We start from the raw sequence: 19,985 nt of genomic DNA on the forward strand, positions 1-19,985 counted from the left end.
TTGCAAGGTGGCTCTGTAAAATAATAAACATATTCAAATATATTAAAGGATGTTTCAGCTCTTTGAGTTTCATTACTTTGACATATCACAGACTAAATATGCTAAAAAGATCTGAATCTGAACCATGAATTGGTTAAGGCTCTGAATAATGTTGCAAGACACTGTAATCAACGAGGAGATATTTTGCAGTATTTTCTCAAAAAGAAAAAAAAAGAACAAAAGAAAAGTGGTTCCTGAGGTCATGTTACAATGAGATTATGCTAAATGCTCTTAATTAATTCACCTGATAATTCAGTTTAATTTATATAGTTCCCGTGGTTAAAAAAGTCCCAACAAGTATTTTTAATGGCGAAGAAAGAACAAAAACATGCTTTCTGAGCAATTGGTATGAATTAAAGGCTTGACAGATATGCCTGTGCCTATTATAAAGTCCTTTTTTTCTGGAAATGACATATATGGTCTATTGAAAATGCAAACATTTTGGCAGTTGTTTTGTGGGAATCCATATGCTCTTTTCTAATTGATATGTCTTTCATATGTGCTTGGTGTGAACTACATTTTTTCAAGATCTATCGATAAATGGCTTTTAGTGGTGTAAAACACATGGGGTAAATGGTGCCATTCCTAAAAGTGGCCCACTAGCATAGATAAATGATTAATAAATCCTTCAACTGACCTCATTCACATGTGTTGAATTTCTCACAATGAACTCATGCACATGTATGTCAATTGGATACATTTTGTTCGGTTGCAGATTTGCTAACATATGAATGTAGTCAAGGCTCTCAAGGAAAACATTTGACTCTGTTGAAGACAGGTGTGTAAGGCCAGTCAAAGCAAGGAAAACATCCAACTGACCCCACAGACTCCCTAGCCAACCGGTGCTGTCCGAGCCACCTTGACTGTGTTGGTATTAGAGACACGTTACACTAACATTTGGAAATGGTATGCTTACTCTCCAATTATGGTTGAGGTTTTTGTTGGCTAAGAAGGACAGTTGTGTGATGATTTGTTTAAAGGAAGCTAGAGACCTTGTTCATGTACGTGAGAGAAAAAGAGAGAAAACAAGTAATGTGTTAAGACAAAGCAGAAATGGTCTGATTCCTCACTCTGATTCTTTGAGAACGCTCTTCTCATTCTTGGTATGACCTAACCGCACAGATGTTCAAGCTGTAGCCCAAAAGAAGAATACCGGGGAGTGTGAGGGGTGTTTTTATAAAACAGGATAAAAATGGAATTCATTATGGGAATTTCAATATTAGCATTGCTTTGCAAAGCTATGAGAAAAGAACTCCAGAATTGACAGGAAGATTGTTGCATGAATCCTATTGTATACAATGGGTCTGTTCCAAACATATTGAGCTGCCTCCTGAGACAGTATTTTAAGGTATCATTAGCGCTCCAGATGTGAGGACTGCTCCAACAACATGATCATATGATAAATCGACATGTTGCTTCAGAATGTAGATGTACCCTGAAATGGACCACATTCTGAACAATTACAGACAAGCACCATCACCCATCAGACATTTTGCATCCATTCACTCATGATCAGCTTTCCATCCAGCGCTACTGATGGTGCGTCTACATGGCGTGGGGAGTTGCTGCCTTTGTAGAGTGTTCAAAATCAGTCACTTATGGGGCTCAATTTCAGTTAGGAGTCAAAGAGGCAGCTCACTAGATTTTGGATACAACCCAATATGCTAGTCTGTGTATTTGAAGCTTAAAATACCTTTTGGGATCCACCAACTTGTAGAGCTTTCCGCTGTGTGATTGTGTTGCCATGCTTTTGCTCGAGGCAAGGATGTAGACCTCACCTGCAGAGGAAAGAAAACATGTAAGTCTTTAAGGTATTTCATTTGTCTTCTCTCACCTTCCTTCCTTCATTCTTGTTGTTACACTTGACACTGGTGCATGAGAGGGTTTCAAAAAGGGCTCATTAAATCCTCATGTAAGTAATTTAATGAGGAGCAAGCTTGCAGCTCTGTGCACAGATTGTAAACATGTGTCAGTAGACAGCCATGTGGGTCTCCAGCACAGCCTTCCAATGAATCCCTCTTACAAATCAACCACAAATGCTATCTCTCCCTCAAAGAGGCCCCCTCTTGGCAAAGCGCAAGATTTATTTTTTTGCCACACTTGACCTGGTGTTTGGATCCGAGAGTTTATGTTCCCTGTGATCCACTGAGCTGTGGGGATATTATACGGTTGCAGAGACTACAGCCTAGCAGTGAGTGGGCATAACTTTGCTTTGTAAACCTTACCATCTCAAGGTAATGCGAATTGAGGGGTTGGCAAACAGTTCAAATGAAATGAACCCCATTACCACACCAGTGACCAAATCAATGGTTACCAATGTTAAATGTGCAAGTAGGGAATCAGAGATTGCAGATATAAACCATATCTATGTTTTAAAGTGGGAGTTGGGACAAGGGATTAGTGGGAGTTGGGACAAGGGACTGGTTTTCCATGGTGACTCCTGTTGGCTCTCTCTGTTCTGTATCATTCAGATGAATTTTGAATTTGAGAGGAAATTGTTATTCTCTTTTCTGCGACATCACCCTGCAGTATATATCCTCATCTAAAATGATCCCTTCAATAATAGCTCCTATCAAAACCAAACAAATAATTTCTATGTTTTAGCAAAAGTATTTGGAAACACTTTACAATAAGTTTGTATACAATTAAAATAGTTAATGCTGTAATTAATTTAAACTAACGATATACAATATTTGAACAGCATTTATTAATCTTGGTTACGGTTTATTTGTACATATACTAATACATTTTAACATTAAAAGTAGTTAGCATTAGTAAAAACATTTATGATCTAACATGAACAAACAATGAACAATAGTATTTTTTTTAATTATACATTAAAAATGTTGTTAAAATGTATTGTTTATTGTTAGTTCATTATACCTAATGCATTAACTAATGTTAACGAATAGAACCTTATGGTAAAGTGTTTCTAGTATTTGTTATTTTATGAAATACTGTAAAAACAGTAAATCATTTTAGTGTGATCTATCATACTATGGCATAACCCAATTATACTTTGACTAACATACTATGGCATAACCAATTGCAACAGAAGTTTACAAATTTACAGTAAAATTAATACTCTTGCTTTTTTTTGTTGCGTAAATTTATTGAGCTCTCACTGACCTAATTCATCTTCACCAAACCCCAGGATGTGGCCAACCAACGAGGAACCACAGGAACTGCTACTACCAAGACAAAGAGGCTTCTCTTGCCACGACCTGTCTTCTGAAGGCCTCTGAAGAATTCTAAAATTTCTGAAAGAATTACAAAATCAGGGGTTAAAATCATACCAAGTCCTCAAAGTTTCATATTGGTGACAGTGTTTTGCTTGCTACTTTATAGTTTCCTCCATAATGCCTCAGCAGGGTTGAGTGAACAATGTGATTGTTACCAAACACAAAATTCCACGACAAAACAATAGAGAGAATTTACTGCTTAGTTTTGCCAAGAACCATTTATTTTCTCATAGTTTTCCACAGTTTATCTCTCACTGTTAACAAAAAGAGCAGGTTGATAGTGAAGGAGGATGAATTACAAACCTGCATAAAGTGTGAAAAACATATACTGGCAGCCAACTGACCAGGCAGGAAACCTGCTCTCAATTTACACTGAAAAAGCTCTTTGTGCACACTCTCCACACACTGATAAGGACAATCACAAACACAGGAAAATGTCAGTTTCCATTCACAGCTGAGCGATTACCACAAAAAAAAATAAAAAATAAAACGACAATCAAGAGGACTATCTAAATATGGGAAGCTAAATTCCCATATTTAGTTAGGGGGGGGGGGGGGCAGATACAATTTTTAAAAATAAAACATTTTGAAAGTTTTGAAACACTTCTCTGATTGAGTTTAACTGAAGATATTCAATTCTCAAATCTCACAGCACATCAAGTGGGGAAATAAGGAGTGCAAGGTATATACTGTACCAAGTAGTTTATTATAATTAATAACTAGTTAAGACAAACTTTGACGATGGCTTAAACTTTAAACTACTTTTGAAAGTTTGAAGTTTGATGCTTATACAGATGTTACAGTGAGACAAACCACCAGATAGCTGTATGACTGTATGATAGATGGACAGACAGACAGACAGATGATAGCTAGATGACAGACAGACAGACAGACAGACAGACAGATAGATAGATAGATAGATAGATAGATAGCACTTTAAAACAGATCAAAGGCCTTTTGTGGGTTTGTTTACAATAAAACAAATTGCACCGTTAGGAATTTGAAATAATAAACATTCTGTTTGCCACTTTGAACATTCGGTTAGTGCAGTCCTTTTGATTGTATGCTGTGCAAAAACTGCCTACATTGGACACGAGTGTCGCATCAAAAGCAATAGAACCCATTATAATCAATGATGCTGTCTACACTGGAAGCATTTGTTGCGGCGCGTTACGTTGCACCGACAGTAAATGGGTGTCCAGTTCCACTTTCCACTCGCGCTGTCAATACTACAGCCAACAACACAAATAAATGGTTTAGAAAATGAATGTTGATGCTGCAGGTGTAGACATGGTGTAAGTTTGATTAGTAAGAAAAGACTTAGCACACTATTCCAGGACAGTCTGAAGGTGTATTTAGCTTAAAAGCTCTAGGTGGGGTTAGTGTTAGAAATTTTGGTCTTGGTTTAGGGATTTTGAAAAAACCCTAAACCAAGTTTGTCAAGCCAACATAATTTTAATATAAAATTATGAAAATTATACAACATATTACAATGAAAATTATACAACATACCCATTTTTGTCACCAAATATGTAACTTCCATAAAGTCTTCTTGACTGACACCCTCTGTAGATGAATCCACCGACTGGTGTTGCACCTCCGTTTGACCCCATGTCAAACATAGATGGCTCATTTTCTATAGCAAAACAGACACACCAACAATTCACTAATAATTACCCAGCCAAAAAAAAAGAAAAACAAGTACATTTATGTAATTCATTTATGAACAAATTCATTAAATCTTTAGAAAAAAAGCACAAGTTATTTATGGGGTTACTAAAATTATTTCAGCAGACAAAAACACTAAATAAAAATGTTAAAATCAAATATTGCAAATCTCCTCTAAAGTATAATGAATTTGGTTTTCTAAATATTGTGTATCATAACTCAATTAGAACGCAACAGTAAGAAACATCCATATCCACATCTGGTTGTAAATTACACAAGTTGTATAGGCTGTATATGGGTTCAAATTCAGACTACTTAAATTAAATGAATCACAATCATCTGCATTTTTTAGCAAAATTATATGCACTTGACAAACTGAATGTCTGTGAAAAGGATTTATCACCTCAATCATCATCCTACCAATGTGTTGCACAATAACGCAAAGTTAATTTATCCCCATAATAACAGTTTTCTTTGTTTGTGTAAGGGATATTCATGTTTACCACAATCTGTCAGGAGACCATTAGCACTTAACACATGATGGTTTTAATTAGCTATTCCCTAGACTGTTAAAAAAAACCCTATGTAAACTTGATATGGCTGTGTTAAGTTCACTAAATGTCCTCATTAATATTCAGTTTGAGCTCTGTTATATTCACATGAAGGAATAGACATGTGCGGAACGGAGAAAGGGTGAGGTAATCCTGCAATTACTATCAAGTGTTTGTGTATATTTGTCTAAATTTGTATGGCTACACAGATTACAGCAGTTTAGGGAATGGTGAGTATTATAATGTTACAGTCAGGGCCCCATAAAACAATAAAATGTCATTTAATGAAGTAAATCATTCTCCATGGTGATGGCTTAACATACTGTATTAAATGGCCTGGTGTTTAGGGTAATTTGGCACATTTGTGAAACAATCTTTTTGGGGGTTTGAATGCATTGGTTGGGAGAGAGCCATCTTTGTTTGCTGCCAATGTGTAAGAATATCCATTATATAAGCCATAGGAAGTAACATACATTAGCCTGTGGTATTGATTTAGGGTCTCAGTTGTCACCATAGAGAGATGAGCAGCCATGTTGGTCGTTTTGTGTTTCAGTAATGTACTAAATGACCATATAAATGTTCTTTGACACAGATCAATGATATAAATGCATATGTGCTTACATGAACCCAAGGAATAAAAATAAGTATTTATATATTCAGTGTGTGTTTTCACATTATAATTTTATTTTTTAAATATCCTTGAAAACATTATTAATATGTTTCTCAGGAAAGTCTTCAATCATATTTTTTGGAAACGTACTCTTATTCCGTCTACGACATTCTGTTCTCAGCATAGAAGCTTAAAAGTACTTCATAAAAAGTACATGGACAGAGACAATTTAATGCTTTGAGAAATAAAATACAAGAACTACTGAAGTTCTTGAGCGGTTGCATGGTTGGAATAACAACTTGGCTTGTTGAATAGCGTTTCTTCATGTACTGTAATCCATCATGTTTTTAGTAGCCAACCAACTCTAAAAGACATACCATAGTCTTTCCCTTTGATGACCTGCAGGATTCTGCCCGTTGTTGTATTTTTTCCAACAGTGTCGGTGCACAGGATCAGCAGACTGCCATTGGTGTCCATGTGGAACTTGTCCACTGCACACCTAGAACAGTAAGTAACTCGATTGTAGTGATTTGAAAGAGCAAAACCAATTTGGAAATAAATATTGCAAGACAGCAGCAATGTAAACAACATTGATGAACTTGCTCTATTACAAACCAGTTATTTAGATACAGTGCATCCGGAAAGTATTCACAGAGCTTCACTTTTTCCACATTTTGTTATGTTACAGCCTTATTCCAAAATTGATTAAATTACAATACAAATACTACAAATAATACCCCATAATGACAACGTGAAAGAAGTTTGTTTGAAATCTTTGCAAATTTATTACAAATAAAAAACGAAAAGAAAAAAAAAATCACATGTACATAAGTATTCACAGCCTTTACATGACACTCAAAATTTAGCTCAGGTGCATCCTGTTACCACTGATCATCCTTGAGATGTTTCTATAACTTGATTGGAGTCCACCTGTGGTAAATTCAGTTAATTGGACATGATTTGGAAAGACACACACCTGTCTATATAAGGTCCCACAGTTAACAGTGCATGTCAGAGCACAAACCAAGCCAAAGTCCAAGGAATTGTCTGTAGACCTCCGAGACAGGATAGTATCGAGGCACAGATCTGGGGAAGGGTAAAGAAACATTTCTGCAGCATTGAAGGTCCCAATGAGCACAGTGGCCTCAATCATCCGTAAATGGATGTTTGGAACTACCAGGACTCTTCCTAGAGCTGGCCACCCGGCCAAACTTAGCAATCGGGGGAGAAGGGCCTTAGTCAGGGAGGTGACCAAAAATACGATGGTCACTCTGACAGAGCTCCAGCATTTCTCTGTGGAGAGAGGAGAACCTTCGAGAAGAACAACCATCTCTGCAGCACTCAACCAATCAGGCCTGTATGGTAGAGTGGCCAGACGGAAGCCACTCCTCAGTAAAAGGCACATGACAGCCCGCCTGGAGTTTGCCAAAAGGCACCTGAAGGACTCTCAGATCATGAGAAACAAAATTCTCTGGTCTGATGAAACAAAGATTGAACTCTTTGGCCTGAATGGCAAGTGTCATGTCTGGAGGAAACCAGGCGATTGAACATCTCTGGAGAGATCTGATAGTGGCTGTTCACCGATGCTCCCCATCCAACCTGATGGATCTTGAGAGGTCCTGCAAAGAAGAATAATGTGCCAAGCTTGCAGCACCATACACAAAAAGACTTGAGGCTGTAATTGGTGCCAAAGGTGCTTCAACAAAGTATTGAGCAAAGGCTGTGAATACTTATGTACATGTGATTTTTTTTTTTTTTTCCAGTTTTTTATTTTTAATACATTTGCAAAGATTTCAAACAAACATCTTTCATGTTGTCATTATGCGGTATTGTTTGTAGAATTTTGAGGAAAATAATTAATTTAATCCATTTTGGAATAAGACAAAAAAAAAAGTTAAGCGCCATGAATACTTTCTGGATGCACTTTATATCTTTAGAAAGAACAGCCAGAACATTGATTGACCCTACCTTCCTGGGTCATGCACTCCATGAGCAAAGATTTCAGGGGGCTGATTGGTGCTGTTGAAATAGGGGTTGTTTCTGGGTATAGAGTAAGGGGCATTACAACAGTCCGTGTCCACGTCTACCCTAAGGACAGATCCTGTAAAATCACTATGGCACAAAAACACTCCATGAATACCGTTGGAATGTACACACAGATTTACTAATTAGCAACATACACACTGACCCCAAAAAGTATTTGGACACTTAAGTCACACTTAAAATACCTTTGGAATATAAAATGTATACAGTATATATATATAAATATTGTACCAATCCTCTGATTGGCAATGGTGTCTGAGCCGCGCCCCTGTATGTGCACAGTCAGCCTATATAAGCGGGCACTCAGAATTTTCATCCATCAAGACTGTAATGTATATATATTGCCTTCACAGAATACTTAAATTAGACACACTTTCACTTGGACACAACATAAAACTCAGCACACACACTCGCCAGTGCACACACACACACACACACACACACACACACAGCTCCGTGTGTCGCTCACACTGTTGGCCATCCCAGCCCAACGCAGAATGCACACGTTTGTCAGCTGCATGCATCTCTCTCGCTCTCCCTCTAAATGGCTCCTCTTTATCCCTCTTCTGGCTAATTGGGGTAATTCAGCGCCAGGCATCTATCCTTACAGCCTGGCCATGCCCTTCTCGTCACAATATTCTTATTAGGTTTTAAATTATGAAACAATAGATATAGTGTTGAGAACGAAAAATAGTATTGTGACACTTAGTGGATGTCAAACATTGTTACTATTTAATAGTTAATGTGATGACCTACCTGTGGTTACTCTGCTAGGACACCTGAGCGAACTTGATGGGAACTGACTTCTTACAAACACTAAAAATCAACTTGACACCAGTTGCTTAACAGTAAATGCAAAAATGTCTTAAAAGCTTTGGCATCATTTGTATGAAAATGCCACTTGTTTTGATATTTTGTTATCTAACGCAATGACATTCAGACATTTGTCTGACTTTAGTTGTCCAAAAGTGTCCAAATAATTTTTAGGGCCACTTTGCCTTCGATAGTGCCTTTAAGTGTAAATTATAACAGCTCAAGAATTCTATACACTACCTCAGACCGTCCATCTCCTCCATATCATCCAAAGTGATCATGCCATCACCTATAAAGATGTGCAGAAGTCCATCAGGCCCAAACAGAAGCTGCCCTCCCAGATGCTTGCGGTGGAGCTCTGCTACTTCCATTAGAACTCGGAGAGTCCTCATGTCCACCTGGTTGGGATTTTTCCTAAAACCCAAAATTGTATTACATACTGTACATTACATTAAAAGTAAATCTAAACATAAGATACCAATTTGGAATATTTAATTAGTTTCTGTAGGGATTCTCTTGCATATTTTCAGAAAATGGGGTTAACTGTATCATTTGTAAAGAAAAAAACATTCTAGAGTACACAAAAATATTAAGTCTTTTAGCATAATGTGTTAAATTTACCATCTGCATTACTTATTACTATTTACCAGGCTAGACAAATGATGCGGCCAGACAATGTACAAATGGCTGTGCGATGTGTTTAAGACTAAACAATGTATATACTTAGACTTATTTTATGAAAGCTGGGTGTTTTGGATTGCAGATGGGGATCAAAAGTTGGATGTCAGTTTTCGTGAGAGATCATCTAATTATGTTGTGATTACATATCTCTACAAAACATCCATCACTGTTAGTGAAAGCATTGCATGTGCTCGGCTTCACAAGACTGATCCAAAACCGCATGAAAAACAATAATTGGGCATGCGTGTCCATTTGTAAAGTGTTTAATCCAAGGCCTTAACCACATATTGACGTTGAGGGAACCAAATGTGTTGGTAGGACACCATTTCCTTTCGATTCTGTTCACTCGACATTGCTGCAAGCACTATGGGAGTGTCCTTCACACGACCTTGTTGAAATCCTTATACAATCACACCAATCCTCTGATTGGCAATGGTGTCTGAGCCCGGCCCCTGTATGTGCACACTCAGCCTATATAAGCGGGCACTCGGAATTTTCTTCCATCAAGACTATAAATTTGTCTTCATCTTGGAACCCTTTCTGCTTCACCATCGATATACATTTACAGTGGATGGAACTTCTCAGCAAGAACAGGATGACTTGTCGCCTGTGTTCAGTGCCTGCACTGTGAGGCTTTCTGCTCCCCTGTGTGTTCCGGTGAAGAGTTTTCCACATTGCCTTCAAATATATAATGTATCCATTAAATCTAAATATATATATATATATATATATATATATATATATATATATATATATATATATATATATAATATAATCACACATGTGGCCCAGGCAGTGAACACAGCTCTCGTGCTCATCAGGTGGCGGGATGTGCATGAGAGCTGTGTTCACTGCCTGGGCCACGGTCATGCACAAGCAGCTGTCATGAAGACAGATGCCCTCACTGCGAGGGCATGAATCTCTGGACATTGCACTCTAGGTTCGACCTCATTCAGAAGGAATATCCTGTCTCTTGTGCCCTCCCACCTGCCTCTTCTTTGTTAAGTCTCGAGGGACCACATGAGGTTGAGCTGGAGAATGAATTAGAGGATCTTGAGCCAGCGAAAGCCCAGCAAGCCCCCCAAACTTCCGATCAAACGTCCTCACCTGTGCAATATGTAAGTGAATAGCTCTGGCCCATACAGCCTCATTACGTTTGGTAGCTATGACGATGGGGATGATGCTGTGTCACTCGCAGCTTCAGGTGAGTGGCCACAGAGGATGTTGCCAGCACTTCCCCCCAGCGAGGGTGAAGAACGTGCACAAACTATGGACAAGGAGTTCCTTTGCGTTCTTGTGAGGGTGGTTGAAGAGTCTTGAGTGATCCCCTCCAGAAGAGCCAGAAAGGTCTCGCCTGGATGAATGGTTTTTGGAAATCGTCAGGTCCAGAGGAGGGCACAATTCTTCCCTGAGGTCCACACAGAGCATACAAAGACCTACTGTGTGCCTTACTCTTCACACATTCAGGTCGGATGTGCTGCCGTCCTCAAATAAGTGGACCACGTGAGGAAAAAAGCAACTCAAAGCTTCCCCCGGTGGAACAGGCAGTCGCAGCTCACCTCTGCCATGGGATGGAAATCCTGCCGGCCCACCCATCCAAGCCATGTCGACCGATGTCTGCACTGGCTGGAAGAGCTTATACAGCAGAGGGCCAAGCTGGTTCAGCAGTCTACAGTATGTTGGTGCTCCAGGTTTTTCAAGCTAAACTCCTTAATCAAATGGATGAGCAAGGACCCAAACCAGAGCTGTTCAAAGAGCTCCACACCGATACAAATTTGCTGTTGTGAGCCACGAATGCTACCACTCAGGCCATCAGCAAAGTGATGAGCAACCCGATATATTTGCTTACCACCCCCCTCGGCACCCCGGTGTTGCCCGACGGTCTCTTTGGCTTATCAGAGTGCTTCATTACGATGAAACAGATTCTGCCAAAGAGAAGTAGCACTTCCCCTTTCCCAGCACGCTCCAGATCTAATTCCAGTCAGTGCCCGGCAAAGAATCCATCCCTCACTGCCCCAGCCCAGCCCAGCCGAAAGCTACTACTGAGCCATATGTGAAGCCATGCATACCGTGGCCAAGCATAAGCACCCGAAGTCTCAAAAACATGCTGACAGAAAAACCCCGGTTGGGCAGCAGAAACATTCCTGACATGCCCAGCCATGTGAAGAGGAACCCAGAGCTCACCGTTTTTCACGCTCCAGATCTGAAGGCGCTCCATTTGAGGCACACAGAGTTTCTCCCCTCTTTCTCAATACTGTTCATAGGGAACGGGACATTGTTCAAAATGTCACTTCTGTATGTATTACTCAAACAAAGATTGTTCTCACAAAAGAGAAAAAAAAAATTGGCCATTGTACAAACACAGGACGCTCAAACATTCTCAGAAAAAGGGCCATTTCCTCTTCACGTTCCTCATTCATTCTGTCATCAGCAAAGTCTGAGTGGACATGAAAACAGTTCTGTTAATCGCACGAAATGGCCCAATCAGTCCTGGATTCCGGAGATGATAGAAATACTAGATGGACCACCATGGGAAATACAGCTGAGGAAAGACCATCTCTCTCAAGCACAAGGCACTATTTGAAATCCCAAGCCAGAACTGTGGTACCTACATGTGTGGCCTCGGAACAGAGCACATCGGACGAGCCAGAATTGGCTCAGTCAGTGATGAACACCATTTTACAGGCCATTTTAGAACATCATCCACGAGACACCTCTGTGCACTTTAATGGCATGTGTTTGCAAATTGGTGCTCTTCACTTGGTAAGACCAGGTGAATTGTCCCATAGCTGAGATTTTGACATTCCTTCAAGAGCGACTGAACACTGGTCTTACCCCATCATCGCTCAAGGTTTATGTAGCAACTATCTCAGCATACCACACGCTGGAGGCTGGCTCATTAATAGGCAAACATAATCCAGTCATAAAGTTTCTTAGGGGAGTGAGGCGTTTGAGCCCCCTCGCTCTTCTATGGTGCCAACTTGGTACTTTAATCTGGTGCTAATGATCAGTGGGTGATTTCCTTAAAGACCACACTACTATTGGCTTTGGCCTCATTTAAATGGGTGGGTGGAATGCAGGCGCTGTCGACTGACAGCTCATGCCTGGAGTTTGGTCCAGATCTGTCAAAAGCCACAATTAAATCTAGAAAAGGCTGTGTGCCTAAGGTTTTATCAACGCCCTTCAGGGCTCAGGTGGTTCATTTGCAAGCCTGTTTCCCCCACCATTTCATTTAGATGAAGAGCAATGTATGCATATTTTATGCCTGGCGAGGGAATTGCATACATATGTTGAGCACACACGTCAGTTTAGGCTGTCGGATAAGCTCATTATTTGTTATGGAGGACGAACAAAAGGAATGTCCGTCTCCAAACAAAGGCTCTCTCCCTGGATCATTGATGTGATCACACTTGCTTACGAATCACAGGGCGAGAATTGCCCTATTGGTGTCAAAGTGCATTCAACCAGAGGCATGGCCTCCTCATGAGCATGGACAAACAGTGTGTCCTTACAGGACTTATGTTTTGCAGCAGGATGCAGCAGATTTTATAACCTGAATGTGATGTCCATCTCCATCCAAACGGGTGAGCCCAAGCCCTTATTACGGGTGGGCTACCGACTATAATCAACACAGCCACCTAATTATACAGTATGCTGTTGAACTGCCTCTTTAAAAGTAATTAGCACTCCCATAAGAATAAAATCCTACTTTTCCAAACATGTTGTGAGAGGGTTAATAATCCATACTGTGTATATCTATATGGTTCATATAGATCCCAGACTACATTAATTTCCACCTGGCGTCCGCCATGTGGGATTATTCGTATACACTTTAATTTGACCCCTCAATGTCTATAGTGGTTATGGTCCTTTTCCCTTCACTAGTCAAGTTGAGACAGCAGTGCTATATGACTGAATACTCATTACCTGGACACTGTGTACTCGACCACACGAAGAATGTGGTCATGTGGTCCAATAGCCCAGCGCTCCTGGTTGGTCGTGTAGGAGATGTAGAGCTTTCCATTTTTCTTATAATTGGGGTGGAATGCAAGGCTTAGCAAGCCCCTTTCATCTCCTCCCTGCAAATCAGATGTAGAGCAGAAAGAATCCAGAAGTTAATTATGTCCCTTTTTTATATCGACCTGGGCTGCAAAAAACTAAAGCTGGGCCTTTCCCATGTCTCATTTTCTCTCTGTCTTTTTCTTTTTATGTATCTGTCCATATGGGGGTCAGTTACTTCATGGCCTCTAGCCCCTTGCTTTTTTACATCCCCTCTCCTAAACTACAGCATTGCAAACTATTATAAAACATATGACTTTAAGCAGACTATTAAGCAAAGTCCCCCATCACAACCGCCTTTTCACCCACCCGTCTTGGTTATAGGCGCTTGTATTTGGGGCCGGGCTCCTCTGGGATGCCCAGGCCCTCCTTGTGGCCTCCATTGTGCAAGTGATTTGTGTGTGTAATCTTTAGGGGATATCTATGAATGCGGTGCAGATTGGCTGAAACAATTCATTAGCTTGCTCACAGTTCATAGAGAGCACAAAAGTCCAGGAATTTTTCTGCCCCTCCCCATTACCTTCTCAGCTTCTCTCTTTTTTTTTTTTTTTTCAAATCCGTGCAAAATTTGAGAGAGGCAAGAAAAAAAAATGGACAGAAAAAACTAAACAAGGATTGAACTGCCAACTCCCACTGTCTTGGCAACATGTTTAGAAAACATTGAACTTGTTTGTGTAATAGGTGAAACCTCTCATCCTGGAGGCTACTACATGAGTTGTCACTACTCTGGTGGTCCACTCATCACAGACCGTAATAAGTGCCTATATTGCCTCAGTTCCTGGGGAAAGTAATAAGATTGGAGTTTCCGACTTTCTGGTGACAAAAATAACATGAACGAACAGATTGCCACGTGAATGCCTTATGAATGAATGGGTCTGAGGCTTTTCTCTGAAAAACAAGATTATGATTTAGTGCCAAGCATATGCCTTATGAATGAATGAATGGGTCTGAAGCATTTCTCTGCAACAGTATGATGATCTAGTACTTTGAGATGAGACATAACAGCAGTTTAATTACAGTTCATAAACTAACAATTACATTTATAATTAATTAAGTTATATCTGGAAGTCAAGTAAGTAAAAAAATTCAGTTTTCATGAAATTTGCTAGCTGTGCCATCTCTGCGGCATTCCTTTCTGACTTAGAGAACTTCAGCAGAAAGAGGTCTTCTGTGGATTGTTCAAGTTAACGGTGTGGTTCAGCTCGCAGCACACGCCAAAAAACACAGATCATAAATTGGTCAGGGCGGCTCTGTTGGGCTCTGATTAAGTAATCCATTTCAGATAGGCTACAAGTGCAAGTGCTCCATCTCTGGAATGCTCTGGAGGAGTTCGAATACACGAATAATAACACTCAAGAGTCTTCTTGAGCAGACCACAAAGATAGAAAGAGTTGGGAATGTTGACAGCTTAATAACGAATGCTAAGTTCACACGAGCCAAACTTTTTGGTGCCCATGAAATGTCTCAACAGGATTCAGTTGAATTAACAGCAGGTTGATATTAATTGGCCTTCGATATGGCCTCATATGAAAAGTTCTTCCTTTCCTAGAACTCCCTCTAAACACTTGACCCAAATGTTGGACTCCTAATGTACTGACCTGAATCGCTAAAAAAACACAGACGGAACAAGTCAAGTTAAGAATTCCAGAAAGTCGTATGATCTCAGGCCAGGGACCACCAAGGAACAACTGTAAATGAACTGAAATATTAGCTTTCGCTAATGATCGTTCCTTCAACAAGTAGGCACACCCCTGACTGTAGGAAACAAGCTTTATTTTTCCAGGCTCATTCCTCTGGATGCTTCCAAAAACTTTAAGAAATTAAGAGAAGAAAAAAATCCATGATAGCCTCTCTCCATCTAATATAACACATGTAGACCTGTGCTGTAAACACAATTAACAGCAATGCTGGTTCATATTGCTCCATAACACTGAACCATGCCAGCTCACAGTTTTAGCAGTCACAGCAAATGATATTAGATATTACATCTAAAAATTGTTTAATCACACCTTGGATCATGCTGAAGTCAATAGAACGCAACAGTGGGGTTCAAGAAGTAAAGATACCATTCTCTTTTTCATGGAACAACTGATTTTTAAAGGAAATTGTTAATCAATGATGTATGCATTTGATAAAGCTATCTGTCTGTTATTTCAACTTAATTTTTAAAATATTTTATTTAATAGTGGAATTCCTAGTGAATAAATACACATCCCATGATCCTAAAGATAAATATCTATTACATTGCAGCAAACAAATTGAGACAAAATGAGCTCAACAATTTTAAACCACTCAATTTATATTTTTTCAATCATTATATAATTTTTACATTTGATTATATTGATTATAGATTATTTGATTTTCAGTGCTTCATGGGATTGTAGTGCCTTATTTTTTGCATCAAATCAATGTTTGTAATGCTGTGATTCACTTCAGAGCTGGTTGGTTTGGATTGTGTCATAGAAGTCTTAAATGAAGTTTATTTTTTTAAAAACTCCCATGGAAAAAACTAATGAGAAGAAAGTTTTCTTTTTTTGGTTTTGGCTGCTCTGTGGTTCTGAAAGTTCACGTTCAGAGGTTCAATGCATTGCCTGTAGTTTTGACAGTCCTATTCCTCTCTGAGAAAAGCAGAGAAAGATTAGGTTGTAACGTCATTTTGGTAAGAATATTAGTGAGACTACATGGGGGTTAGAACACGGACCAAGAACAGGGAGCACTTCTGCGCCCCCTCCTCGCCCTCGCCCCCGCCACCCCCATCCGTTTGGCAGCTGCTTTCCTTTCAAAGCTTGATGCATGGCCTGGCTTGCACATTGTTTCTGAGCACCTTTTGATCCTTATTGGCTCAGGCAATCTTACATAAAGAGGCATTCCATCCGAGCTGATTGGAGAAAAACAATGTGTGCCTACCTCAAAGCCAATCTAAAATGTTCACACCAATTCAGAAACCCATTTACTTCAACACAATGAATCCCAAGACCCAAGTCAAACCCCCCTCCTCCACCTGTTAACACACATTTATCCTGTGACAGCGCTGGAGATCTGGGTAAGGATCGTTCACTTTCAAGCTGTAAAATGGAGCAGATCGAATCGTAGGATAACATTCACTCATTACAGCGGCAGCTCTCTGGTGCAAACCACAAATCATCTGAATGTCTCCATCACAGGTTCTCATCCTGTCTCAGGGGTCCTCACAAAGTCTAAAGCTTGGCCAGAAGCTCAATAAAGTAAAGAGGAAGCTATGTGAGATGACAGAGAAGCAGCAGCCATTCCTCAAGGAAAACTTTTAACAGTGAAAGGAGGAGAGAGGAAAAGGTCCATTTGTCAAAGCTAGAGTCGAGAGCCCTCCTGACCGTCTAACTGAAAGAGCTCAACAGCTGTGCATGTCAAGTGACAGAATGCACAACATGCTGTGATGTATTTGTTTCAGCAAGAAATAGTTTTTGCAGCTGGACCCCCTTGAGTTAGCTGATACACTACAATGGAGCTGCGCTCACATTGCGTGCAGATGTCTTCTTCGCTAGCAAGGACAACAGGGCACTACCATACTTGTGTACTTATGCATCAACATGGAATGAATCAGGGTTACATTTTTTATGTTTCTTTTAAAAAAATTTAAAGAAACAAAATACAAAATCCAACGCTTTGGATTTTTCTTGTCACTGTATGCCCTGGACTTCTTTTCACCATCTGGAATACGCAGTTCACAAAACACCCCAAAATAGTTAACTGGCAAATGTACTTACGTTGGTAGTGTTCTTACTTTGTTTCAAGCAATACATGTCAGTACAGCGTTGAGCTTGAAGGCCAGCCACAGATGTGACAATGTAATAAAGTAGTTTGTAATGAATCAAACAGGACCAAATTTCTATGGTATTCTTCCACAGCAGCCAGTGAAGTCCACCTTCGAAATCTAAGTCTGTGCGGTGCATGTAGACATTTGCGGCAAAAGGTCTAGGTCATATTGCAGCTTATTCTGCCCGTGAACCGCTTGCATAGAAGATTACATGACTGACAAGTGAGGGGCTATTCAGAAAGTACATGGTTTTGCGTCCATATTAAAATTTTATTTGAATAATTTTGCATGTAAACATGCACAGCAACGCTGATGTCTTTGACAGTTTCACTGTGTCTCTCTGAGTCTCTTTTCAGAAGAATTTTCTAGATGCAGGGCTCTAGTTTTAATGCCTGCATTAGGTGCAATGTTATGCACTATGACCGTGTACTAACTTTAATCCAATTTTCGTGAAAGTGCTAATTCTAAATGCATTTTTGTGCCTGGGAAACATGCACCTGGGCGTGGGTGGGACTGTTTGCACTCAGTGGGCGAATACATGCAAACAGTGGGTGTATTTAAAAAATATACGGAAGTCCACGTAAATACATTTTTGTCTATTTTTGTGAGACATAAGTCATTGTGCTTAAGACATAAGAAAACATCGTCTATTCTCAAAGTCTCATACTCTGTCCATGCATTTGCATTTAGAGGATTCCTCCATCAGGTGATATCGAAGTGCATGTTCAAGTTGCAATAGCACATAAAATGATGTACCTGAGAATTACAATTAATATTAGCCATGGTTTTCTGTTGGTAGATCACTATGATTAATTGTACTTACATTCTCTTTAATTTAGAAGCCTACATTGAAATAGTCTGGACAAACACCACCTATTCCCCGTGTTTATAAAAAGTGTGTGGTAGAGATATAGCTGACATTCAAAAAGCATGCTGTTACTGCACAAAATATTGTAAAGACACATATGGTCTATATCCTCCTGAGACTTTTCTCCCTTTTTCATTTCCCTTTTTGATTTGTAACTAGTAGCACCTAATAAACAAGCAAAAAATAAAATAAACTTCTAGAGCAAATAGTTTTAATATTTGACGTTGTGAAATTTTAAGTAATACCGAGCTATAGAAAGTAAAATTGTTTTCATCAAATAATTTATGTGTGCAGGAGAGTTCACATTCATGTTTCTGAGACATTACAGCTGATTTTCTATAAAGCTGAATAAATCATTCAGATTAAAAATAATGGGCAGCATCATCAAATCACTACCAATCATGTTAAAATAAAATTTAGCATTATAAAATTCTGAATTTATGGACTAATTATAATTTCCCCATGTGTGCCAAACATGTTGAGTGGTCCAAACATCATCTGTATCCTGAAACTGAACTTCTGGTCGGATTTGAGGAGTCAATGCACTTTGCTGCATAGAAAGCTATGCTGCATAGAAAGATGCACCCTTGCTCCCTATTTACTGAATTACTTCCAGTTTGCGGACTGTCTGCACTGGTCTCAGAACAGTTAAAAATGCACCTTATTTTCATCTTATATTTCATAGTAAATATATTTTCATCCTAACTCCACATAAAGCCTCATAAAGTTTTCAGCTTTTGTATGAATACATATATTCCCAATGTGAAAATGCATAGTAAATATATAGGAATGCTCTTACTAATGTTAATGAATAGAACCATATTGTAAAGTGATAAAAAAATTATATATAACAAAATTTATATTAAATTGAATCAAAATAACGCACATATATTTGTTACTGTGAAAATAACAAACATGTTTTTGGAATATCTGTCAGAAATCCGTTCCACGGCACTCATCCGTGTACTTCATGTTTATCAGCACACCAAAAGGCAAAAAATTAACAAAATATTTAAAGCAGCATATCAAACAAACTAAAGATGCTACTCTTTACAACCAAACAGATTTCAGTGAAAAAATATGAAGAGGTTTCTTACCAGAGGCACTTATGTTGGTGCTGCGCCAATAAAAGCAGTTCATGGAAATCAACGCCATAGTGTTTGGTCACGTGACTCTGTGCATCAGAAGTTTAACCCTTAAAAGACTCCTTAGAGTGTCCAGAACAGTATGTAATGGGTTTAAATAAAAGTAAATTATGCGTTGCATATAGCGAATCCAAAATAGTGAGTCCTCATATGAGGCCGCGGGTCGCACAAGGATATTTCTATTGTTAACTAGCTACCAATGTGTTGCGATGTCTTTAAATATATTGAAGCTACATTGTGCGCACGATTTCACCAACCCACCTATGCTAGACTTTAATGAAAATACTAAAATGTCTTGGTCATGCCCAGTAAATTTGCAAATATGTCATATTGCATAGAACTACAATTTATTTATATAAAAAAGCATTTTGAGACACTACTGTTCTGTTCTATTCTTTGTATTGCATGCATCTAGTTTAGTGCAAGAACATGTTTGGTCTAAACAGCACGTAAAGAAATCAATTGCAGAAAAA

At 39.2% G+C, this 19,985-nt stretch overlaps 1 protein-coding gene across 3 annotated transcripts in view; it reads right to left on the bottom strand.

Annotated features, from left to right (window-relative positions):
* Window positions 1-19,985, bottom strand: part of LOC127651290 (hedgehog-interacting protein-like) — an 84,275-nt gene that overhangs the window by 48,161 nt on the left and 16,129 nt on the right. For all 3 annotated transcript variants that reach the window (XR_007971561.1, XM_052137069.1, XM_052137068.1), the window contains exons 5-11: window positions 13,575-13,726; window positions 9,207-9,380; window positions 8,079-8,222; window positions 6,488-6,609; window positions 4,794-4,917; window positions 3,169-3,299; window positions 1,733-1,817 (exon numbers count right to left, since the gene is read on the bottom strand). Coding sequence is in view for 2 of the 3 variants with exons in the window: in XM_052137069.1 (XP_051993029.1) it covers window positions 1,733-1,817; window positions 3,169-3,299; window positions 4,794-4,917; window positions 6,488-6,609; window positions 8,079-8,222; window positions 9,207-9,380; window positions 13,575-13,726 (932 nt within the window). In the remaining variant the exon portion in view is untranslated. The remainder of the gene's footprint in view (window positions 1-1,732; window positions 1,818-3,168; window positions 3,300-4,793; window positions 4,918-6,487; window positions 6,610-8,078; window positions 8,223-9,206; window positions 9,381-13,574; window positions 13,727-19,985) is intronic.

The sequence above is a fragment of the Xyrauchen texanus genome, chromosome 11 (genome assembly GCF_025860055.1).
Source record: "Xyrauchen texanus isolate HMW12.3.18 chromosome 11, RBS_HiC_50CHRs, whole genome shotgun sequence".
In the NCBI taxonomy this organism is placed as follows: domain Eukaryota; kingdom Metazoa; phylum Chordata; class Actinopteri; order Cypriniformes; family Catostomidae; genus Xyrauchen; species Xyrauchen texanus.